The 27,126-nt window shown below is 34.0% G+C and overlaps 1 protein-coding gene across 1 annotated transcript in view; it reads right to left on the reverse strand.

The window, feature by feature from the left end:
* Nucleotides 1–27,126, reverse strand: part of LOC106871865 (gamma-1-syntrophin) — a 114,559-nt gene that overhangs the window by 81,468 nt on the left and 5,965 nt on the right. The window contains exons 3-7 of the mRNA XM_014918600.1: nucleotides 25,921–25,936; nucleotides 25,199–25,232; nucleotides 25,040–25,111; nucleotides 22,981–23,036; nucleotides 10,146–10,292 (exon numbers count right to left, since the gene is read on the reverse strand). Of these exons, the coding sequence (XP_014774086.1) occupies nucleotides 10,146–10,292; nucleotides 22,981–23,036; nucleotides 25,040–25,111; nucleotides 25,199–25,232; nucleotides 25,921–25,936 (325 nt within the window). The remainder of the gene's footprint in view (nucleotides 1–10,145; nucleotides 10,293–22,980; nucleotides 23,037–25,039; nucleotides 25,112–25,198; nucleotides 25,233–25,920; nucleotides 25,937–27,126) is intronic.

The following is a 27,126-nucleotide window of genomic DNA, read 5'->3' on the forward strand; positions in this document are numbered from 1 at the left end:
ATATATATATTTATATATATTTGGATACATGATCGCAAGGTCAGGGGGGTGATTCCTAGAGCAGACAGTATATTGTGTGCTTGGGTTTAATTTTGTCTATAGTTAGACATTACTGGGAACTCTCTTAGGAAAAACATCTATTTGATATACCAAACAGAATCATAACACATGACATTGCATTTGTAGCTGTGCTAATTTTATTCCCTTTTATTGTTTATTCACATAACTAGAATAGAAGCTTTTAGAAATGTTGCCATTACTGGCATTAATCTCTGCATAGAAGCAGGAAAATTGGATCTTTACTGTCACTGCAGTAAAACTAAACCACAAATGTAATGTAAACTGAGATTATTTGCCCTTGTTGTTGTTGTTGTCGTCATCATGTTTAAGAATATAAAGTGTTACACAACAAATCACAAATCTTTAAGTTAGAAAATTCCTAGCATTGAAATGAAAGCAAAATAAAAGTAATGAAGCCAATTTCTCAATTCAAACAATAGAAGGTTGTGAAGATATGACAACTGGGATGATATATATTAAAGATGGCTGAATTTACAGAACTGGAGAAATAAAACAGAATTACCTAAAGGTATATATTATCTAATCATACTTCTATATAGATTTTTTTTTCAAATAGCCAGAGAAAAAAGAAAGAAGATGAAGGCCTTTAAGAAGTGTGTTCAGCTGGTACAGTGGTACAGGGCCTGAAGAGCCCAAAAGAGGCCAGTGACAATCTGTCAGGCTCTCACTCTAAAGAAATCTCACAGCCCCTTTGACTACTAAGATGACAGTCCCTCCCAAGGCCTGAAAGCAGTCATGTTTTGCTTCATTAAATTTATCTTGGATGTCCTGTTCACACTTGTTGGAGGCTCTCAGACTGTATTAAGACTGAGATTCTAACTTACCATCATTCACATGCCATCTAATCAAAATGATAGAAATACTTATGATTCTGCTAAATGGTAAATCAGTATATATGCTATCAGCAGAAGATATACCTGAATCAAAATCCTCCTTAAATTTCTGAATATCAATAATTTAAACTGAATGCTTCTGATTTATATCTAAACTGAATAAATATCAACAGCATGTTGTCTTGGTCATCTTTCTTTGTTGTCATCATCAGTGTATACCCATTACATGCTGGCATGTGTAAATTCTTAGTCATAGTTACTGCCCTCCTAGATGAGCTAGGGGCCATATCTTGCTCATGTATTCTGTTTTTGACATGGTTTCTACAGCTGGGTGCACTTCCCAACACTAAATACTTTACAAAATGTATGAGATGCATTTTATCATGTACCACTACTGAAGAGGTGGTCACGTTCTTAATAGGGTCCTCTTGACTTTGTGAACAGATTTGTGTGGAGAGGTTTATTATGGAGAGTAAGAGATCATTTCAATTCTACTAAAATTATATCATAATAGATAAAATCTCAATTTGTTAAAGTAGATATAAGTATGAAATAAAATGGTTAATGAGTTGATTTAAAGTTAAAATTTAAGCCCTGGGGATATTAGCTCTATCTAATTTGGAAGAAAGCATGAAATGAGTCTGTATTAAGAAACCACTAGTTAGAGCTTCACATGTTTTCTAGCAGTATGATTTATACAGTTTTAAAGCCTAGTCAAAAACAGGAAGACCTACTTCTATGACTGTTTTGCAGGACATCAAAGACTGGTGGCAGAAAAGGAGGAAGAAATAAAAGACGATGTCTGATGCTTGCAATAAAGTGGATTCCTTCAATGACACCCATTAGCCATATGGGACTTAAACTCGGCTATGGATTAAATATACTGCCCCCAGAATAACTACAATTTGGGTAGCAAGCTTCCAAAGAGGGCTTTAGTAGGAAATTTTTGCCCCAAGTGTTATGTAGCAAGATCAAATCTGAAACTGCATGATTGTGAACCAATCTTTTTAATCACATGACCATTTCCTGTACCCTAATGTCATGGACTTGGATTAAAAGGTGAAAGAAAAATGAGATTATGAAGCATTCATACCATTCATAGAAGTATCATTGTAAGAAAAATGAGGTGAGCTACAGCCAGGATTAAAATTCAGGCCACATATTCTATTCATCAGGATCCTTATATTATGGCGTTTGGCATTTTCTAGTAGTGTACTTTAAGTATAAAACAGTTTCAGTCTATTATTACAAGCTGAGATTGAATCTATTTGTTTCCATTTAATCCAAACTGCAGAACAATTAAGAGCCATTGAAAATCCATAATACCAAAAATAGATATAGCATATCATATGATAATACTGTGTGGACTAATCAATGTGAAAATATAACAACTAGAGATGAATTTGGCAATGCAATAGAAATTTTCTGCTCTTTCATCAAATAAAAGTAATATAATTGGTTTTGCAATGCTGCCAGGAAAGTCACAGCAATAACGATAACAATTATGGTGCTCTGTCTCAGAATAATAACCCTAAAGACATTGTAAGATAATAAGGGAAGAAAATCTGGTATGAGTGTTTATGCATTGAAGTTTGGAGCTAAAAGGACACTTAATTTATTGATTACATGGACCAAATTGTGAAAGGAATGAGAAATGATATTTTGTGATATTTACATCAAATGATGGCATTAAGGGACACTAGTAAAATATTGACTTCATGCAGAGAAATATTGTCGCAGATATATAGACAAATGATAAATAAGATTGCATGCAGCTGATGCCTTTCTCAAGAACATTTTGAACACAAGTTAAATAGCTTCACTTGTGAATTGAAATCATATAGTAGTCTTAGCTTATCAAAGGTTAACCTCTATTCTGCATTTGTTGCCTAACGTATGCACAATTTATAGTATCAACACATCAGAAAATTGATTAAAATGCATCAGAGTTACTTTCCATTGTTAGATCCTATCAGAACCATATTAAGAATGGGATATTAGATATAAATAGTAAGCTGAACAGAAAAGTTATTGGTTTAATTAGCAAGAGGCATGCAAAATTATGACAACTGAGCAAAGTGAAACATGTATTACACACTTAAGGTGATTTTCTTGTTCAGAATTATACTTCACTTGATTTAAGAACATCTTAATGACATCGGATAAGTTATACTTTTGTAAAACACTTCAGCAATTATTAATCACTTTATCACCACAAACTAAAGCAACAACAGCTTCTAGATAGATGGGTGATATATATATATATATATATATATATATATATATATATATATATTATATAGCCTAGTAAATGCTGTCAAAATCTGGTGCAAGTGTGTCTGTTAAAAATAGATTATCTATGAATTGTTTTGCTAGATAGCCACAAACGCATGATGCTGTACTGTGCTTAATCTGATTGTTTCCAATACTAAAACTGCAATGATTAAGAAAAATTGCAGTCTTGAAGAAGTGTGTCTCTTAAAAGGAAGTTATTTATAAAGAAATGAATACTGAAAGTAGAAAGAGTGAAGTACTGATTTAGATACCTTGCAGCATTTAGTTATATCAGTTTATTGAGCCAATGAGACAGCCTCTATATGATTACCTGACTGGCAAGAAAAACTAACCAAACATCCCTCAAATCATATCCTATTGTCTAAAAGAAAAAAAAGGACATCTTTGGATTATGTAGTCTGAATCAAAGACAAGATGGTCATGACTGGAATGGTTTTAACATCAAGGCTGACTTAGGGTTAAACAATAACAACAGCATGTTTATTTTCTGAGTTGAAATCAATCAAATAAATACAAGACATCTACTTGCCCTGATTCAGCCAACTTGACCCATCTATAACTTTTAGATATGTGCCAATAATAATTTATAATATTTGAAGCACATAATGGCTTCTCATTATTAATAGAGTAACTTCAATGTTAACAGTCACTATTAATATTAAATATTATTTTGAGTCCTTCAGTAAGCGAATGTTTAATGCATCAAATACATAAACCTATTAAACAAGCATTTGTCTGTGTAGGTCTGTGTATAGATGGGGTTGTGTAGAGATGTGTGTGTGTGTGTGAGCATAGATGCATGTATGTAGATATTTGTGTGCATTAATGTGTGAGTGTGTGTACGTTTATGTGCATGTAAATGAAAAGGAAAGCATACTCAAAACATATACTGTACTCAATATACATAAAGTAGAATTTATATAGTTTTTATTTGGAGTTGAGGTAAAAGTAAACCCCAGCTTACCATACATACATACATACATACATAGATACATACATACATACATATATGTGTGCATGCGTGTGTGTGTGTGTGCATGTACGATGTATATAAAAGCATCTCTTAAGTAAAGTTGGTTTACATAATTCTGTTAAGTGTTCATTATTTAAAGGCTATATGCAGAGGAGGGCGTGTTGTCATATCTTGCTACTTGTTAATAAGATTTTATGATAATGATGATGACTATTGTCGTTATTGATCAAACTGAAAGCTTCATTAACATCACAGTAACAAAGGAATACATATGGTATGTATTGCTTTGGGACTACAACAATGACACAAGGCATTTCAGACCTTCTGTATGCAGAAACCTACCAAAGATGATACAAATGGTCTCTGGTCATTAACAGTCTGACAGGACTTAACAACAAAGCATCCAACAGCTGAATGCTCTGTTAACGTCCATAATGATCTGTTATCAAGTACATTTAAAGAGGTTCTATGACTGCTAATGGAATGGCCCAAAGACTCAATTAATCACCATTATCCAATGTTATATTTCCTACAACTCGGTCATGTATTGTTTGTTTATTTGTTCATCTGTACATGTCTTTTGTTTTTTTATTCCAGCTTAAGTTGGATGGGTGCTTACTTGAGGCAGGTTTTTTTTTTATATAGTTGAATGTTCTTGTTGTCAGCCCTTACCTGTTTTACAAAGAAGAGATTTTTTTTATTCCAATACTTTGAGAGTGTAGAGCTACAGGATATGTTCAATAGGAATGTAAACATGACAACACCTGTTTTACTTAGATGATCTTGCATGAGAAGTAGAAATGACAACACACACAAACACATACACACACAAAAGAAAAAAAATGACCTCCATGCTTTAATAGAAGGCACTGACCTAAGAGGGAGTGAATCTAAGTGAAAGTGGCTATGAAGTAAACTTCTTAATGTGGTCATATCTGTACTTACAAGAGTAATGAAAGTGAGTATCAGAGGAACTGCACATATTCTCATCATAGACCAACACAGCTCCACTTATTTTTTTTACCATCCTTTAGAAAGTGTACATGAAATGTCCTTTGTGGTGGGGCTGTGTAATTCTAAGAGAGCTGTCCAAATTTCTTAAATAAAGTTAGGTTTAAAACTTCAAACTTCAATTATCTACTTGTCATAAGAGACAATGCAAGAGTGAATATAAGCATCAAATGTTAAACTGTAACAGATTAACCAGTCGACAGGAATTTAATTCCTGGGTAAGTTCAGCTATATATATATATATATGTCTATCTGTCCATCTATCTATCCTGGTTGAAGTGTAATGAACTAACAGCATCACAAGTAGTAAAATAACCAATGAGAATATTCCTGGTAATGACAGTGAAATGAGAACAATCTGCCTTTGTGGATTTAACAAAGAGTGCAGGTATGGTTGTGTGGTAAAAAGTTTGCCTCTGAACCACATGGTTGCAGGTTCAGTGCCAAGGCATGGCAATTTGGGCAAGTGTCTTCCACTATAGCTTTGGGCTGACCAAAGCCTTGTGAGTGGATTTGGTAGATGGAAACTGAAAGAAGCCCATCATAGATATATGTGTGTGTGTGTGTGTGTGTGTGTGTGTGTGTGTGTCTGTCCCCACAACTGCTTGACAACTAGTGTCAGTGTGTTTACGTCCCTGTAACTCAGTAGTTTGGCAAAAGAGAATGATAGAATAAGTGACTGGATTAAAAATAACATAAGTACTGAGGTTATCCATTCAACTAAAGACCCTTCAAGGTGGTGCCCCAGCATGGTTACTACAGTCTAATGACTGAAACAAGTTAAAAAATAAAGAGATAAAAGGGTTCAATTCCAAATTAAGAATACCAATGAATGCAAAAAGCACCTGAAAAAAGCCAGAAGGGACAACAGCTAAAACATGACTGTAATAACCATGATTCAGACACTCACTCAAATACACCGGTGTAACACCAAAAAGTCACCCAAAACAACTAGGTGTTACTCACAAATCTATAAATCCAAGTATACCATACTTGTGCTTAGCTGAGTACCATACTGTATGTTCCAGCATGCTGTGGTTAATAATTTGTAGTGCAGTAGAATGGATTGGACATGTATTCCACTGTTCAGTCTGTTCCTATATGCCTTATAGATAGATATTGCTGTTGGGTTATGACTGTCTTGAGTATAAAAGTAAACTGCATCCAATATTGAGGCCCTGGTTTGAGAGCTGCAGGGTTTAGAGGAGTGTGAAACCACCTCTTAGCCACTGCTGTTCTCAGGTCTTCTTTGACCCAGAGTAGTAGATCTCAGCTGTGAGTCAAGATCCTAGCTATGGATTAATTAACATGTTAGGGCTTGCCTCTCTATGCACATGAAGACTGAATGTGTTTTACTACATTTAACATAAGCTGCTGGTGTTGAGTCATTGCATGAAGGTATGTGAACAGAGTGGGTTGAAAATACCTTGCAGACTATTAGCTAATTCTTGGCTCTGATGGCTATGGCCTAGTGGATGGTGATTGAATCCTTACATAACTATTTCCATGAGAGAAGAACATGCTTTATTCTTTCATTCTTTTACTAGTGTTTGAGTTGGTTTTTTTATTTTTCCTTTTATTTTTATTTTACCAGTCAAAATACTCTGACTGGGACTTATTTTATTAACTTTGGAAAGACTAAAAGCAAAGAAATAAGAGTGAAAGTTGAACTGAGAACAAACAGGGGTTTAATTGCAAACTACTAGTTTTTTTTTTTGTCTCCACTGGCCTTCTGTAGTTAAACTAGGTAAATAAAAAAAAATAAATAAATAAAAACGAGCTATCAGTTTATATCTTACGTATTTCAGTCATATCACAGCAACCATTCTAACAGCACCACCTTGAAAGGTCTTTAATCAATCAAACCTATTCCAGTACTTATTTTAAGTCTGGTGCTCACTCTATCAGTTTCAGTTTTGCTGAACTGTTACAAGAATGCAAACTACATGAGGTGTCATGCAGCAATAGAAAAAACACACACACACACATACAATGAGTTTCCATGCAGCTTTCATCTACCAAATTCATTCACAAGGCATTAGATGGCTTGAAGCTCCAGTAGAAGTGGAAGACAATAATCCAAAGTGCTGTGAAATGGAACTGAACCCAAAACTACAAGGTTGTAAAGCAACAGCTTTCACCTTTGCCTGTAAATGTTTGTCTTAAAATGTGACATTGAGCAGTTCCTGAATATTCCAGGCTGTTCTTCATAGTATAAATCAGAAAAAGTATTATAAAAAGGGTGACATTTTTGTCATTTTAAATCTGCATATAGAAATAAAATTTATTGGATGATCTGGTGTGTGTGTGTGTGTGTGTGTGTGCATGCATGCTTACACACATGCACATGAAAGTATCTATGTGTGTTTGATCATGTTGTGTGATGTATATTTATGTTGGCAAGTGATCATATAATGTGTTCGTGCATGCATTCATGTGTTTTGATTTGAGTATACAGGCATGTATGCATAAGTGGAAGATTACATCTTTGAATATAAAATCCCAGTAGTAGTTATTTATCAGAGATTATTTATGATACATCAAAGGGTTTTTTTTTTTTTAATAAGCTGACATTAGTCCTATAAGCATGATAAAGTTTAAGGTTCAGCTAGGAACAAAACATTACTATTGCATTTTCTGTCATACAAGTTGAATTTTTCAGACCAAAATTTACAAGAAATAAGGTAGGCCAACTTATACATGAAGGAGGTCCAAAAATACCATGTGAAATGCAACAGGATTTGGAAAAATAGACAATGTTTGAATATTTACAGTACTTATTTACCTTATATACAACATCAACTTCTATGCTGGAAAATATGGTATTTCTGAATCAAATTCCTGGCTACAAGAGCATGACTTCTAACCTTGTTATAAGCAATGTGCTGCATTTGTAGACAAGGCACATAACACCATATACCTCAGTCTGCTTGTCCGATTACAAATTCTTATTTTATTTTACAAAGGAATAGTTAGAAGTGAACTTTACTTTTCATACTTCTAACATATCTAAAAAGTACTAGCACTGAGGTTTGTACAATCAACAACACGCTTCAGAAAGTAGTACCTTGAAAGCAGTACCTGAGCTTAGAAACAATGCAATTATTGAAAGCAGTAAATGAAAGAAAAGAAACAAGCTCTCCTCATTCTGTAGTTTCTTTTTAACGTTTTAGTATTTAAACCGATCATATCTGGCATAAATATTTTTCATATTTTATGTTCAAACTGGCCAAATCTGGCCTCTTATGCTTACCAAACAATGTAATTCTAAAAGTAAACAATCAAATCATCAAAATCTCAAAGCTACGAGATAAGCCATGATTAATTCAAAACAATGTGAATAAATAAGCTTTACATTGGACAGAATAATCTGAATGCTAAAGGGTTAAATAACATTTCATCATCTTCCCAAACTAAAGTGTTATGTAGGCATATGTGCAGTATTAGGCATGTGTACATAAGTGAGAGATTACGTGCGTTGTACGGGAATCCCAGTGGAGTGGAAGAATCAGTACAGCATCTGACAAAATGCCTTTCCCTGTTTGTTCTGGATTTTCATGTTTCGAGTTCACATTCTACCACACTTAACTTTACCTTTCATCATTCCATGGTCAATAAACTAAGTACCAGCAAATCCTGGGATAAAACCTCATTTGGAATTTTATATTTAAATGTATTTCCTGATGCTAGCTACACAATTAAGTATTAACATATCTCTCATACACACACACAAACACAAACACACACAGAGGATCAACAAGTAAGTACTCTATCCAGTGAAAGATAAACATCATTTAATAGACACAATTTTAAAAATGTGTTACTAATAGTTTCATGCTGTAGAAATACAATAATTTGGCAAATTTATATAACATGCCATGTATCTCCAAGCAATCTTTCAGGCTCAGTGCATACCATCAGACCTCTGAATTGAGTAGCTATCTCACGGATTTTGACCTCCTCTGGGCTAGATTAACTATGATTTCTACAGACAAGGGAGATAAAGATCTTGATTTTTTTCCTTTATTTTTCTTTCTTCTTGTTTCACTTTTTGCATCAACCTTCTTTGCATTTTTCTTCCAGTTTTTTTTTCTTGTGTTTTATCACAGACCAGTGTCATGGTTTTCAAACAGGTCTAACAGTATGCACTGAACCTGAAAGATTGCTTGGAGACACATGACATGAAGTAGTTGTATGCTGTCAACTTAATGTGACAGTCCCCTGAAGGGAATAATACTACTGTTGGTTAGACCTAGGAAGCTGCACCACTTCCTGTCGGCCTGGACACATTTCTTGTGTCCTTCATAGGTCTAACCAACAGTAGTATTATTCCCTTCAGGGGAACGTCACATTAAGTTGACAGCATACAACTACTTCATCGTATCACTACTGCATAAATCTCTGAGAGATTTAGAAATGTATTATTTCTAGACACATGACATGTTATAGAAATCTGCCAAATTATTGCATTTGTATCTCTACAGCCAAAAATTATTAGTAGCCTTTTTTAAAATTGTGTATACACACACACACACACACACAATGTATAGGAGGTTTTTCAGTCGCATCAGCACTAGTCACCATGTAGCTTGCACAGCAAAAGAAAGCCCCCCCCCCCCACCAAGATAGCAAAAATGTGACAGGCTTCTATACAGTTTCTGTTTATTAGTTCCACTCACAAGGTATTTGTTGGTCTGAGGCTACACAGACACTTGTTTAACTTTTCATGCATTGAGATAGAATTCAAAACCATGAGAATACAAGTGAATACTTTATTCACCCAGCTACACCTATATAGGTGAGATTAGTATTTTTTCAAGGACATGAACAAATATGCCTTCCCTCCTTTTTTAAAGATGGTATAGTGTAACTTGAGGGAATCTGACTGCTATTTCTAGCAATTTGAACGACCAAGTAGAAGCTACCTTGTTGATACAACAGAAAGTTCTTACCTGATTAAGTATTTTGTTCTCTTGGCTATTAGCTGACGTACATACAATTTCTTCCTTCTGAACTGACAGTAACCCCTCTGTGAGTTTCAACCTGGCTGTAATAACACGATTTCTTCCATCATGTATTACAACCAATCCTTGTTTGATCTGAAGGTGAAAAACAAAGAAGAAAAAATTTAATAAACTGAAATAAAACTCCATTAAGTCAGCAACATATAGCTTATTTTGAAAAATATCGCATGTTCAAAGTATTTTGAATATAACACGTTATCAGCTTTGTTAACAGCAGGATACACAGAGTGGGCATTTGCAATATTCTTTTCAACCATTTTAGGTTTTTACAAAGATACATATATTTATATATACACATGAACAATATTAAAAAAAAAGAGGAGAAAAAGAAAGGTTCTAGAAAAGCTAAGTCAATTATCCCCATAACATTAATAAGTCATAAAAACATCAAGTTACAAAGCTGTTAACATAATTGATATTGGTCTTACATTGTATTCAGATGAAAAATATCTCCCAACAACATCAAGATACTTCTCACTGATATGGATCACTGCAAATACTACAAAATATTCCTTGCTTTTTTTTTTGTTTTTCTAAATATCTCTTTTTTCTTTTAAATAGGAAATCTAATTAGTGCAAGAAGTAGCTGTATTGAAAATACAGTAGCTCTAGTAAAGAAGGGAATAGAAGAAGTACAGGGAGCTGTTGCATCATACAACAACAGTTACATTTAACTATGTGGGGGGGGGGAAAGACTGTATGTAGCATGTATAAAAGGCGTGAGTGATAGTGTACTGTAGTGTGTATGTGTATATCTGGAATAGGAAGAGATAAGATAAGCATGATCCACTCAATTCCTATCATGCAAGTTGAATGAAAAGCAAAATTAGAAAAAAAAAAAAAATGGTAAGCTGAGAGAATAGATAAGGCATTACAGATATCATATGATGTGTGTAGGAGATGTGACTACACACAGAAAACTTGTGATGAGAACGGATGTCGAACATCAATCAATAAAAGTATTGTGGGCAAAGGGACAGGAGGTGATGAGGGGGGTCAGGAAGTAGTATTCAAAAATCTTACAGATGAGATGATGAAAGACTGATACAATGCATGGCAGACCCATTGAGATCAGATGTTAGACTAGAGAAAAGAGGATGAAAAATTAGAATAACAGTAAAAAAACAAAAAACAAAACATGGATAATGGTTTTTGCATGTTAGACATCAGTAAGCCTAAATAATTTCTCTCATTGTTTCTTATTCCTTATTAGATTCAGAAGCTTAAGTACCAAAACCTTAAATCCTCGAGCACCAATTACAATATATATCTTTCATCTTTTACTTGTTTCACTCACTGGACAACAGCCATGTTGAGGTACTGCCTTGGAGGGTCAAGCAAATCGACTCCATTACTTATTTTGAAGTCTGGTACATATTCTGTCAGTCTTTGCTGAATCGCAAAGTTATAGGGAGGTAAACAAACCAACACCAGTTGTCAAGTGGTGGTGGGAACAAACACAAAGCTGGACACACATACACATATATGCTAGCATGGAAACTAGACATTAAACGATGTGATGATAATATGATGAAGGACTCTTTATGTGGTTGAAAAACAGCTAAATCTCACTCAAAACATACTTCACTACTTTAAAAAAAAGAAAAGACACATTGAATAAGATACATTAGATCTGAAAAATGGTGGTCATGACTGGAACATCTTTAGGCTTGTTTGACCAAGACATGCCTGAGATTCAACAACAACAGAAATGTGCTCTTTTGACTGAGTTTGAATATAGAAAAGAAAACAAAATAACTAATTATATAAAAATATATTTGGGAAACAGAAAGTAATCTTTCAGAAGTAATTCTAGCAATATGAGAATTTATGTAAAGTCATGGCAGATCAAAATACCTTTCTTCAGTAGAAAGTTCATTTTATTTATTTATTAATTTATTTATTATGATGGTAAATGTCGGCCATTAAGTGTAATATAGGAAAACAATCGGTTTAAAATGAAATTTGAAAAATTGTCAAAAAGGGAAAGAAAAATAAAAGAAATGAAAAAATGCATTAGAAGAAATTGTCTTCATCTGCCAAGTTTTCATAATGCATCCATGCCAGACAATGGATTTAAACAACTCTTTCTACTGCTGAAACGAATAAATGAACAAATAAATAAAATATATAAATGAAAATGCAAAATAAAATAAAAATATACCAATTATTTCAATAGTTCGATTTTTTAGAGTTATCAAATCAACATTGGTGATTTATGGCACTAACGATCTTTAGAAGAATGTCGAAGAATTATTGAGTAAAATCCTCGTATTATCAAATTTCAAATCATCCTTACATCACTTCTTGACATCTAATCAAAACCAATCTCTTCTATCAATGTCTTATTCTTTCGTTAAAACAGATTCTAACCTTACAGTCCATGCTCTACAGCACAAGTTCTATTATGAGAAATGAAAATATTGTTATGGAAACTTTAATGAATTCCATCCAATTACATGTGTTTCTTCCAAGGCAAATCAATTGAGAAACTTGTAGGTCGACTTCTCAATGAAATCAGTTTGTATTCTGTGAAACAATTAGAGAACAAGTCATTACACAAGTTGTTCATCAATGATTATAAGAACAGCCATGACAATTGATGATCCATATTTGTACCTCCTGCTGTTGGATCTATCTGCTGAATTTCATCCAATTGATTATGTGATTCTCTTACATATCTTGTATAATAAGTGTATAAAAAGAAAAGAAGAAAAGAAAGAAAGCCTTCTTAGAGCGACTTAGTTCTGATTAACAGATTGCATTTAAGTAGGTTAACAAAGTGTGCTAAGAACTATTGATTGTAATATACAGTGAACCCCAAGGCTCAGTACTGAAGGCATTTTCGTTATATCTTTTATTTTTACTTCTTTCAATTGTTGGACAGCAGCCATGCAAGAGTATTGCCTAGAAGGGTTTTAGTTGAACAAATCGATCCCAGTACTTATTTATCTTTTTCTTTTTACAATCTGGTACTTACTCTATTTGACTCTTTTACCAAACCACTAAGTTATAGGGATGTAAACATGCCAACACCAGTTGTCAAGTGGTGATGGTGGTGCATAAACACAGAACAAAGACACACATATATGATGGTCTTCCTCAGTTTCCGTCTGCCAAATTCACCCACAAGATATTGGTCAGACTGGGGCTATAACAGAAGACACTTGCCCAAGGTGTTGCACAGTGAGATTGAACTCGAAATCAGGTGGTTGTAAAGCAAGCATCTTAACCACACACTCATGCCTGCTGAAACATTTAGTTTCAATGTGCATTATCATGATAGCAGGCGATACACTAAGATGCAGCATAACCAGGTTGCAGTTCATGCAACAAAAACTTTGATACCTCTATGCAACAAAATTTATATATATATATATTTTTTGTGCATGTTTGGTCAGTAAATGTTATTTCCTATTTGATTCTATCTAGAAATGAAAGGAATTGACTACTATTCCCTTCAAACTTTGCGTTTGTGACTTGGACATCAATGTTTTGAAACTGACCTGTTTTCCATTACATTTCAGACAGGTTCAGTGCTGAGATGCTGAAGCAGAAATATCATTATAGCAAATATTCTGTTCAGTATCACAAAATTTCCTTGTCAATTGCTTGATTGTAACCACTTGAACATGTCCCTTAGCGGCTGATGATATGTGCATCTCTGATGATGAACAGGAGTAGTGGGGGAGCATCATAGCTATGTATTGAGAGGAATTCTTTGGGATTTGAAAAAATTTAATAAAAGCAAAGTTTGTAGGCAATATCAACCATTTTTCATACTTTCTAGGGGTAAACAAATATGGAATAACAGTTGCTACTCAAGGATAAAAATCGTGTTACACAGTGATATGTTTAAATAAAATGAAGTCTTTGTGCATTTTTGAATGGCTGATATGTGTCTTCCATGCTGAAATTGTTTTAATTTTGACACCGTCTCAGATCAAACCATTTGCCTTGTAAGTACACTTCAGAAATGAAAAAATGAAAAAATGAAAAAAAAAAAAAAAAAAAAAAAAAAAAAAAAAAAAAAAAAAAATGAATAATCCCCAGACCAAAACTGGATATAAAATCAGTAAAAATATATTTCCACCCTCATTAAAACAAGACTCATTAATCAATCATCAAAAAATATCTGTAGATAAAAATATCACTTTTTCTGAAACGTGTTAGGATAAGATACATTAGCCAAGGTGCAGATAATGTGTGTCATGAGCCAGTATACATAACTGGCTCAGTGGTTAGGGTGTTGGGTTCACAATCATGAGTTAGTGAGTCTGATTTCTAGACTGGGCTGTGTGTTGTGTTCTTGAGCAAGACACTTTATTTCATGTTGCTCTAGTTCACTCAGCTGTAGAAATGAGTTGCAATTTCACTGGTGACAAGCTGTATCGGAGTTTGCTTTTTCCCTTGGATAACATTGGTGGCGTGGAGAGGAGAGGCTGGTATGCATGAGTGACTGTTGATTTTTGATAAACAACTTTGCTTGGGCTTGTACCTTGGAGAACTTTCTAGGTGCAATCCCATGGTCATTCATGACTGAAGGGAATTTTTATCCTTTTTTAGCATACGAGGTAGCAGATGACGTTTGATGTCAAATTCCAAGTCAGACCCAAGTGAGCAGATCTGTGATTATTCTAAACATGATCATTTCATGTCCAAGAATACTGCACCATATATCAGTGGTCCTCTGGTTTTCAAATTGACAAATATTAGGTTCCCTCCTACAAAACATAGGGAAATTGTTTTGTCCCTCTTCCTCTTTATTAACAAAAAATTAAATTATCTTCATTTCATTAAACCTAGCAATTTGTCTGTGTCCTACTTTCAAACCCCACAACTTTTTCATATGTGAAAAGCTACCCTTGACTTTATTATTCAATGTTCAGTGCTGGATTAACCATTAAGCAAACTAAGTATGTGCTTAGGGCATCAAGGGAAGGTAGGTAACCACAGAAATGGTAAATGTTTAGAGCACAAAAGAAATCACTTTAAACTTACTAAAATAAAATCCAGGATGCCTTGTCGCAACTTAATATAGAAGTAGATGTGTTATGCAAGATTAATTATGAGGATCTGATCAAAAAATTTGCAATAAAAAAAAAAAAAAGGACAAAACTTTTGAAATATAAATGAAGTGGAAGTGTACACATATAAACATTATTTCCCATCTTACTGTTAATTTAGTTTCATTTTGAAAAATTAAAATTTATTCTATGGTTTATTATTGTTTCTGTTTTGAACTACATATATACATGGGGGTGCCAAAATATTTTAAGTGCATAGGGCCTCTATGAGTCTTAATCTGATCCTGCCAATATCTTAAGTCAGTAGAGTATGGTGTGAGGAAGATTTAGCTCTGATCTCGAGAAGGCCAAATGACCACAAAGGGAGATTCAGTGGTTGGCTCAGCTAATTAATATGAAAAGTGGAAGAACCATCTATCATATGGTGAAGATTGTATTTCAAGGACGTCATCAAGATGATGACTGTTTAATCTTGAAACTAACAGAACTAGTAAGATGATTAATCACTGATACACAGTTACAAGATTTAGAAAAAATTTTATATTCCTAAATTTTTGATTAGATCAAGTTTGTCAACTTTGATATCATTTCTAGAATTTGTCATTAACACATTCATTGATTTCCTTTTAGAATCTTTTGAAATTTATACCAAGCATTCCAAAACAAATGTAGTTTTATTGCTTCTAAGATAATCTAAGTAGTTTCTAACATTAATCAGTTGACATTGTCTAACAATAAAGAATCACCAATACATTGTCTCTTGTCTGTTAATTATCTTTTGGAAATGGTGTAATCTCCACCAATTAACAATGAACTAGGATTATAAGTGAACTAACATTATTGAAACAATATGTGTAGGAAACAGATGGAATAGATTGCCAATAGACATTAGAAAGATTTAAGTTTAAAGTAGAACTGCAATTACCAATCCAAAACACTAGACATGTTATAAATAGCAGCCAGTCTCCCTCAAACCATAGCTTACCCTCTGTCTATTAGAAATAGCAACTGATCCCCCTCAAACCATGCCCCATCTGCTAAATCCTAGAGACAGTAGCCAATCTACCCTCTATCCGCAAGGAAGAGCAATCAATCTCCCTCAAATCATGCCCTACCTTCTACCTATTAGAAATGCCAGTCAACCTCCATCAAACTATGTCTACCATCTACCTGTTAGAAATAAAAATCACTCTCTTGCAGACCATGCTCTACCATCTTAAGAAAAAAGTAAGAACTTATTCAACAAAGTTGATTTAGATATCCCAAAAGATGAGATGGCCATAGTTGAAATGTTTTTGATCAGAAACTTGTATCATCAAAGTTGACCCACCTATGCTGGTGCCATGTAAAAAGCACCCAGTAACTCTGTAAAGTAGTTTGTGTTAGGAAGGGCATCCAGCTGTAGAAACCATGCCAGAACAAACAGTTAGAGCCTGGTGTAGCTCTCCAGCTTGCCAACTCCTCTTGAACTTTCCAACTCATGCCAACATGGAGAACAGATGTTAAATGATGACACACACACACACACACACACACACACACACACAAATGATACAAACTAAACACTACAAATGTGCTGCCATGATCCTTATTCATCATCATCATCGTTTAACGTCCGCTTTCCATGCTAGCATGGGTTGTCATCATTATATTCAATTTATATGTCAGGAAGGGTAAAGAAGTCCCCTTAGTCCTATTATGATTTGTGACCCAATCAAGGCACTGAGTCCACATTGTAAAGTAGTTGGTGATAGGAAAGGTATTAACCCACAGGTTCTGATTTGCAATGGTTCAAGACGAACATTAAAAGCATCTGTCTTACTAGTCTTGCAAGGCCTGAGAAAACTGCAGCTGCTACCTTTTCTGCCAGGCCAAGCAAGTAAAAAAGAAAAGAAAAAGATAACCTCCCCACCAAAAAAAAAAAAAAAACCCACACTGTCAAAAATATTAAGGCTGGCTTTTTCTCAGTTTGTGTGTGTATCAGAGGACAAGATACCACGATAAATGTAGAGATGCAGTGACACCTACCCAATGTATATGCCAGTATTCTTGCCCCATCCTCACCTACATGACTGTGTGGTTAAGAAGTTTGTGCTGCAACCATGCTGTTTAGGTTCAGTTTCACTGTGCAGCTCTTTGGGTAAATGTCTTCTTCAATAGCCTCAGACTGAACCATGTCTTGTGAGTAAATTTGGCTGATAGAAACTGTGTGGCAACTGTGTGTGTGTGTGTGTGTGTGTGTGTACATATAAACATATATATTTGTGAAGGTGAGTGGCTTAGTGGTTAGCGTATTGAATTTGATTCCTGGTGGTGTGTTGTGTCCTTGAGCAAGACATTTCATTTAACATTGCTCTAATCCACTCAACTGGAAAAAAATTAATAGTACCTGTATATCAAAGACCTAGCCTTGTCACATTCTGTAACGCTGATTCTTCCTGAGAACTACATTAAGGGTACATATGTCTATGGAGTGCTCAGCCACTTGCAAATTTCCTGAGTAGGCCGTTCCATTGACTGGATCAACTGGAACACTCTACTGCTGTAACTAACAGAGCCCCAGTTAATACATACTTTCTCAAACACATACATATATATGTTTTGTATGTGTATGCATAAGGGTCATTGTGTTTTTGTTTCACAGTCTGAGACTGGTGTAGGCCTGTTCTCATCCATGAAAGTTAATAGTTTGGTGAACCCTTCAAAGCAGTACCTCAGTATGGCTGCAACGAGGATAGAATAATGATGTTTATGACGACGACAATGACTGAAACGAATAATTGATTATTTTGGAATAAGTCTATGATAATAAATATAAGATGTAATGAAGATTTAGACTTATTTTAATTCTTTGGATATCGAATACCAAATGGCAAGAAATATCTGTAACACAAAAGAGGTAAATATGGAGATGTAAGACGGCGATTATCTGTCAAATTTGTGTGTGTGTGTGTGTTGCATGGCAAGATAATAAGAATAGAAAAATAAAATTTGTAAAGAAAAGATAATATTAAAAGGAATGATTTAGCATCTTAAATTACTTTTGACAAGGTATCCTCACTGAAAAACTTCCATTTACATTTACAACAACATCAAGTGCTTGTCGTGATGTTCACTTGCTCTTCGTGTTTCACTAGTTCCTGAATTTAAATTAAGATAAAAAAAAAAAGCCCCCCAAAAAAATCTTCAACTTGTTCTGACTTGAAGAAAAACCAATAATAGACATTATTTCATCATTCTATTAAATATAAATGGCTTTTCTCTGAAGCTAGAAAAAGAGTTTTGCATGCCTCTCATGTAGCAGGTAAAAGTACTTCTACTTGGGGAATTAGCTCTGTCACAATCTTAGATGCCAGTATAGCTTCAGGCAGCAATGATCTATAAAGTAAAATACAATGTCAATTACAAGGCAACTGATAATGGACAGTAGATTTAATCCCTTAGGAATGTTTACCTGAAGGCTCCCTCATACTTGCAATATTTTAGAAATACAATCAACAAGTTTTATTGCAAACATCAGAGCTATGTTAATCTAACAGCTTTAGTAAGTACATATAAGATTGTATTCTCATTCAAATCGACTTATAATATTGAGGACCTTAGGGAAATAGAAATATCTCAAAGTATCCAAGAATATTTTACCAAGGTCTCTTTGGAAAATATCAAAAGATTTTTCTCCTTCTGCAGACATTCCTCTGTAGTTACATTTACAACCAGTCAACTTAACCCATTTGTTACAACATGTCTGTTGAAATACACACTTTGTTTTAATCAATTTTGAAAATAATTTAAGTATTTAGTAAAATATCTTTGCCATTATTAAGCTGATGTTTGGAACATAAATATGAAATTTTAATGAAAAGTTTTTAATTCAAATCACTTTAGAACACGAAGTTTGTATTATAGAACCAAGAGAGATCTCAGATAGAATGGTATGAAAAGGATTAACTTGATCTTTATGTTTTGGGCTACCAAATTAATTGGTATTTTTTGATCAGTCAGATCAATTGATTTTTCTCTAATGACTCAGTCTATTCCTATAACTCTGTTTAGAGCTCAAAAAATTTCTTTTACTGCATTTCTTTGTGCCCTGACTGATTCACAGCTGTTTCTTATCCAATACATTTATATTGCCTTGAAATGTGAAACTGCAGTTGTTAGGAATAATAAAGAAGGATTTACAATTAACACAGTTTATGGGTAATGTTTATGGATAACCCAGTTCACTGCTTTCAACTATTTTGGTTGGGGGAAAAGATTTTATGGCTGACCATTTTTGCTAAAGTTACTTATTTTACCACAAAGTAGGACCAGGCAGCATTAATTCTAGATTAAGTAGCTATTTAGAAATTATGGCCCACCATATATGCATAAAACCGATTAAGTGGTAGTTCCCTTTGAAGTATTCATTCTCTAACACACGTCTTCACCAAGTAAAAGTGAAAAATTGCAATACTAAGCAAAATTCTATAGAAGGTTATACAAAGGATAATCTTGTTATTCTGTAATATCTACTTTTTACACACACACACTTGGATTCGAATTTAAGAAACCGATCTGTCTCATTTAATATTTCCAAACCAAGATTTACAATTCCACTGAGCAATACATGCTGGCATATTTAATATTAAAATTGATATTCATAACTCGTTTCACTTTTTTTTTTACTTAAATTTGCATAGTCCAAGATGAAAGCGTTTTCAATATCTAATTTGGAATAGAGTGACAAATGTGAATGCTAAATTGTTGCACAAAGAAATGAGAAAATTACTACTATTACTAACACATTCACCACAAACGTAAACACACACACACACAATACTAATAATTATTCTGAGTACAATTATTTCTACACTACTTTTACTTTTTCAACATATTCTTTGCAAATAGTAATTTTGTCTTCAAGATTTTTTTGTTATTCAGATACATGTTAGTCTTATAAAATTCTAGAAAGGTTTCTCAAGATATCTCTAGTAAATAGCTGGTAGAATCATTGCTGTGCAATACATTTTATTCTAGCATACTAATACATCCAAATCTAGGTTAGAGACTAACTGTATTTTTTTCAGAACAATCTTCGAATTCCAAGTAGGAGCATACGAGTGGAAATTAAAAGAGGAAAAAACCGAAAAAAGGTAATGGATAACTTTATAAGAAAAATAAATAAATATATATATAATGTAATGTGAAAAGGAAAAAAAAAAAGCCAAAAAAATATTGGGAGACTTTCAAATGCAAAATCAAAGAAAAGGAAAACTGATATTTTAGAAAATTGCGTGAAATATTTATTCCAAGGCTCAATTTTAAAAACATTCTGTTGAACAACTTCTTACATTAATCTGCTACACACACATGCATGCATACATGTATTCAACTGAGTCAATTTCAATGTAATAGAAAGAAAGAAAGAAAGAAAGAAGGATCTGGGATTACAACTTCGATATGTAACATATGTTTTGCAGCAAATTCATAAATATAAAAGAAATTTTCATGAGATATTAAGTAAACTTAACAGGTTTATAGATGAAAAATGTTATGCAATTACGTTTAAATATATTTTGACTTACAAGTAAATGTATTTACTTCCAAATAGAAAATAAATTTGAAACAAATGATAATAAAAATTTACAAATGAAACAGAAAATAAAAAGAAACAGTCAACTAAATTTTGAAAATCTTAAATGTTGTCTTGTAATACATGGTTTAAACACATACTTTCAACAAAGGAAAACTGAGAGAAAGAGAAAAAGAAAGGAGATTAAATTATGTTTAAGCATGTTTACATGTATTAAATTGAATCTAATTTAACTGACTGTATGTTATGTAATATTACCTGATATTTACCACACAATTTAGATGAGATTTTCAACAATATTTATCTTCACATGGAAGTTAGATATGTTGAAAAATTGATTTCTTACAGAAAGAGGCATATTCTTATGGAGGGATGGAGGAAGAGGGTGTGGAGCTAATTACAGTTATGATTATCTAAAAATGATTTAAATATTCCTTTGAAATTAGCTAGTTTCATACAGGTAGACAGTTGCATAAAGAAAATCCAATTTCTAACTATTGAGGGAACCTGTAGAAGAGGTAGACTCAGGAAGACATGGGATGAAGTGGCGAAATATGATCTTCAGATGTTGAATATCATGGAACCAATGACAAGTGACCAAGTTTGTTGGTGATTTGCTGTGCTTGAGAAGACCCATCAAGCTTAGTGGAATTGTAGTCATGACCAGTGCTGGTGATGCATGAGAGGCATCCATGCTGGTAACATGTTAAAGGTACCTGTGCTGGTGACATATTAAAGGCACTCAATACACTCTTTTGGAGTGGTTGGCATTAGGAAGGGCATCAAGCTATAGAAACCATGTTAAAACAGACTGGAGCCTTGTGCAGCTCTCTGGCTTACCGGTTCTGATCAAACTGTCTAATCCATGACAGCATGGAAAACAGACATTAAATGATGATGATGATGGCTGCAATGTTAAGGTATTAGACTTAAAATTACACCTTTATCTTTTATTTGTTTCAGTCACTGGACTGTAGTCATGGTGGGACACTGCCTTGGAAAATTTTTAGTCAAACAAGTTGACCTCACTAATTTTCTGAGTGTGGTGCTTATTCTATCAGTATCTTTTGCTGAACTGCTAAATTACAGGGTCATAAACGAACCAACAACAACTGTCAAGTGGTGGTGGAAGACAAACATTGCACAAGCATACAGTCTTCCTGCAAAACAACATTGTCCACATTGTAATTTCTCAGCAAGATCATGTGCTAGTTTCCATATTGCTTTTGTGTGGCTCAAGGACTCACACAAGGAGTCACTAAGTGAAGTGAATGAACTGTAAGCATTGGTGGATGGCTGATGATTTTTTTTAGTTGAATTTTTTTTTCTGCCTTCTCACTGAACACTCGTACATCATCTTTGACAGGAGAGTCTATCACACACACACACAGATTGGGCTTCTTTTAGTTTCTATCTACCAAATCCACTCACAGGACTGTGGCTGGCCCAGGGCTATAGTAGATGCTTGTCTAAGATATCATGCAGTGAGACTGAGCCCAAGACTACATGGTTGGGAAGCAAGCTTCTCAACCATACAGCCACACCTACACCGAAGGTCAAGATTACAAATTTCAGAAGTCTTTTTCACAGCAGTTTGCTTCTTTTTTTTTTTTTTATCTTTTTCTTTTTTGTGTGTTTCTGATTGATTGCTTTAGTCATTTGGCTGACACAATTCAGAACAAAGTGTAACACACTACTGCAAAAATAATTGCTCAAAAAAAAAAAAAAAAAAAAAAAAAAAAAAAAAAATCACATTCATATCAGGGTCAAAAGATGGGTGTAAAACAGCAGGATAAAAAGAACAAAAATGAAAAATATGAAATAATAGAAACCTATGTATGAGCAGTAACTGAGACACCATAGGTTAAGGTTAGCCTCCTACTTAAATTTATATTTTGTTAATATACAAGATATCGTTGGTTGAGTATGTTGACTTCTGCATATTCTAGCATTAGATTATTTCTCTCTCTCTCTCTCTCTCTTTCTTTTTAAAACAAAAACTGTACAAAACCCCAGAATATTTCATTGGAAATATGTTATGGATTATCTGATATTATAACAATAACATAAAAAGTAGCACAAGTAAATTCAAAGAGTCACTCTTTGGTGTTGTGGCAAAGCTATTAATAACATACCTAAGAGAATTAGCCAACAAGCAAACCTGTATCTTTCCTTGATCTGCTAGAAGCAGCCAAATCTCCTTAAAATCATGCCATACTGTCAAAAATAGAAAGTATAATGTAGTCCTAAGTAGAGACAGACAAAGGTTTCAGTGTACACCTTGCAGGATTACTTCGCCTCCCATAAGAGTTTTCTGGACTGGTTTTTAAAATAGGGGCTACAGGCTTATCAAGTTACATAGCTCGCAATGGATTTGACAGAGAAAGCAAAGAACTGGCCCGAGTACATGACAAACACTTTATCAACCCCAGAAAGATAAGAAACCAAGCTGACTTTGGCGGGATTTGAGAGAGTCAGAACAAATACCACAAAGTATTCTGTTCACTCAAACAGCCCGACAAATATCTTACTTATTAATACAGGCCTGGAAACCTATGGTTAAATAACACTTTTCACATCTTAGATCAACAGCAATATTTACCATAGAATCAACATCATCATTGAACCTCAACACAATCGCTTGTCTTGCTAAAAATAGCAGCCGAATCGCTTCAAATTACATCCCACCATCTTAAAAAGAAAGGGATGTAGTCATAATTACACAAAAAAGACAGGATGAAAGAATTGAGCTGGGTCCAAGCAGCATTAACATCAACAGGATCGCTAGTATGAGCCACTGAGTGAACCTCATTGAGGTTACACTATCTGCCAGAAATAACAACCTCAATTCATACTTTAAAAAAAGGAAAGATACATTGGCTAAGGTAGTCCTAGATACAGTCATTCTCATCATCATCATGACCACTTTTTCCATGTACACATGGGTTAGATGAAGTGTCTAGATGCAGTATTCTTTGGCTAGATGCCTTTCTTGTCATCAACCTTTGTCTTGTGTTCAGGAAATGTACTTTATTCAACTGGTTCTCACATTTCAAATCCCTCAAGCTGCAGGACATATTGCTCATGGGACACAAACAAATGTCATTACTGCCCTAGTGATGTCAATATCAAATCTTTGGAGACAAAACACACACACACACACACACACAATGGGCGGATCTTTTTTAAAACGGGGGCCACATTTTTCATTAACGAAACACTTTGAAACTTGGAACACTGGTAGAATGTTTCATATAAAACATCTTTTTCTCTTAGTCTTCTTTAAAAAAAAAGAAATCCATAAATTATTCCATGTTAAAGTTGTCGTATTTCTGTAATTTCAACCAATCACTGACGTCCATTCAGCCGATATACATTAAGTGCCGACTACATAAACAAACGATTCTGAAACAATTAATCCTAACCCTAACCCTAACTCTAACCCTAACCCTAACCCTAGGGTTAGGGTTAGGGTTAGGGTTAAAGCAAATTTAAAATGAAAAAAGCAAATAAAACAAAGAATCGTTTGTTTATGTAGTCAGCACTTAATGTATATCGACTGAATGGACGTCAGTGATTGGTTGAAATTATCGAAATAAGACAATTTTTTACATGAAATAAATTCGAATACAAAAATATTTTTCTGTTCTATAACACAAAATAGATAAGTATACGAAGTTTGAAAGTCTTTCGGTACCAAAAACACTACGTAAAACATTAATGAAAAATGTGGCCCCCGTTTTAAAAAAGATCCCAATGGGCTTCTGTTCAGTTTCTGTTGGCCAAATTACATTCACAAGGCTTTGGTTAGCTATAGGCTACTGTAGAAGACACTTCCTTAACTCCATCAAATGTAACATTGATTTCTTCATACTGTTTTCAATTAATTATGTATTATCTTGTAGCTTCAAAATTTTGAAGATGTGATTGTTTACTTTTTAGAATGACAGTGTAGGGTAGGTGTGAGAGGCCATATCTGATTGGTTTGAACATAAAACAGAGTATTTGAGCTGGATATGGCCATTTTAAACTGCTAACGGGTTAAAGTGCCATGTAGTGGGGTTGAACCTCTATCACTGAAAAACCAAAAAGATGGAATGACCATAGCTAGAATGTCTTTGATTATCAATCTTTTTGATCAAGGATAATCTGAGGACTAAACAACAATAATACCAACAACTTAAATAAATAGGAAGAACAACAACACCAATCCAAAGTACCTTTCAAACTGGCTGAAATGTATTCAGAGAGCAAATAATGTGTCAGAGGAAAATTTATTGCCATAACATTTACTAAAAAAAACAAAAAAACCCCAAAAACCTAACATAATTAAAGTATGATGAGATTGATATAGTTAATGATAAACCTAAACTACATACCATGCCTCTGTAACCAAATAATATCAGGTAATTGCTAAAATAAATTAATGAGGCAATTTACTGATTATATTTATCTTCAAGAAAGAAAAAAGGAAGAAAGAAAAATATGATCAAACAACAGTTTAATATGATTGGAATTTAATTAATTTAGGGAAGATATGACATTATATTATTGATTACACGAAAGTGGCTGGTGAAAAATATAAAATAAAAAGCATAAAAAGAATCAATTAATAAAGCAAGAAAATGATTTACTAAGTAAACATTGTTATATAGAACACAGAACAAAATTATATATAGGGTTCTTATGAAAGTTTGGTCTTTAACAAGAATATAAAGACTTTCTTTCTATGGGTAACGTTTAGGTATAGAGATTTGCAATAATTTTCCACTGCATTAAAGTATACACCTATGTAGGAAAGCTTAGTGGAGAAAAAAAAACACAGAAATAAGTATTTCACATATTGGTATTTGCTTTAAATTTCAAGTAAGAAAATATTTTTCTTTTTAAAGTAGTAATACATTTTGTATTTTTGATTATTAAAGTTTAGTGAATTGGAAGAATCACAAGAGTGCCTGATAAAAATACCTTACTGTAATTGAGTTATGTGCCCTTAGATTCTCAGCTCAAATCATACCGGTGAGGTTGATTTTGCTGTACATCTTTCAGATGCTGATAAAATAAAATACCAGTTACATAGGATATGATTGACTACACTCACCACATCCCAGTGAGACCTTGAATCAATGTCAGACATAAACAAATTCATGAAATGTACTTTATTTCACTGGTCTTCACATCTCAAGCTTCCAAACTGTAGGACATATTGTTCAATGGAGACATAAATGAATGTCATCACAATCCAAGTAATGTCAATGTAAAAGCCTTGAAAATAAAACACACACACACACACACACACACACACAGGGCTTCTGTACAGTTTCTTATTTCTTTATTGCCCACAAGGGGCTAAACATAGAGGGGACAAAAAAGGACAGACAAAGGGATTAAGTCGATTACAACGACCCCAGTGCGTAACTGGTACTTAATTTATCGACCCCGAAAGGATGAAAGGCAAAGTCGACCTCGGCGGAATTTGAACTCAGAACGTAACAGCAGGTGAAATACTGCTCAGCATTTCGCCCGGTATGCTAACGTTTCTGCCAGCTCGCTGCCTTATGTACTGTTCTACTGACCAAATTTCACTCACAAAACCCTGGTCAGCCATAAGCTGTAATAATAGAAGACATACTTAAAGTATCATGCAGTGGGATCAAAGCACTATCTCTAAAAACCCAGCCTTCTAACATAAACACAATTAAATACACTGAGATACTGAGCTGATAGCCAATAATAGGATGGGAAATATCTTATCAGAGGGATGCAGGCTGTGTGCATAGTTGTGTATAAGACCGAAGCCTTGTTCATACAGCAGGATCCACTTCAAAACCCCAATTCTTTAACACTGAAATATGCTTAAAATACCATTTACCCAGGATTCAATGACATATACTACCACACGTTACACACATACACATATGTGGCTGTGTGGTAAGAAGTTTGTTTCCCAACCATATGGTTCTAAGTTTAGTCCCACTGTGTTACACCTTGGGCAAGTGTCTTCTATAGCCTTGTGCCAACCAAAGCCCTGTGAGTGGATTTTGTAGACGAAAACTGAACGAAGACCATCGTATAATACATATGTGTGTGTGTTTCCCACCATGGCTTGACAACTGGTGTTGGTGAGTTTATGTCCCCATGACTTGGCAGTTTGACAAAAATGACTGATAGAGTAAGTATCAAGCTTAAAGGAAACTAAGTATTGGAGTCAATTAGCTTGATTATAATTCCTCAAGGTGGTGCTCCAGTATTGCTGCAGTCTAATGACTGACACAGTAATATATATATATATATATATATATATATA

The sequence above is a fragment of the Octopus bimaculoides genome, chromosome 10 (assembly GCF_001194135.2).
Source record: "Octopus bimaculoides isolate UCB-OBI-ISO-001 chromosome 10, ASM119413v2, whole genome shotgun sequence".
Lineage (NCBI taxonomy): Eukaryota > Metazoa > Mollusca > Cephalopoda > Octopoda > Octopodidae > Octopus > Octopus bimaculoides.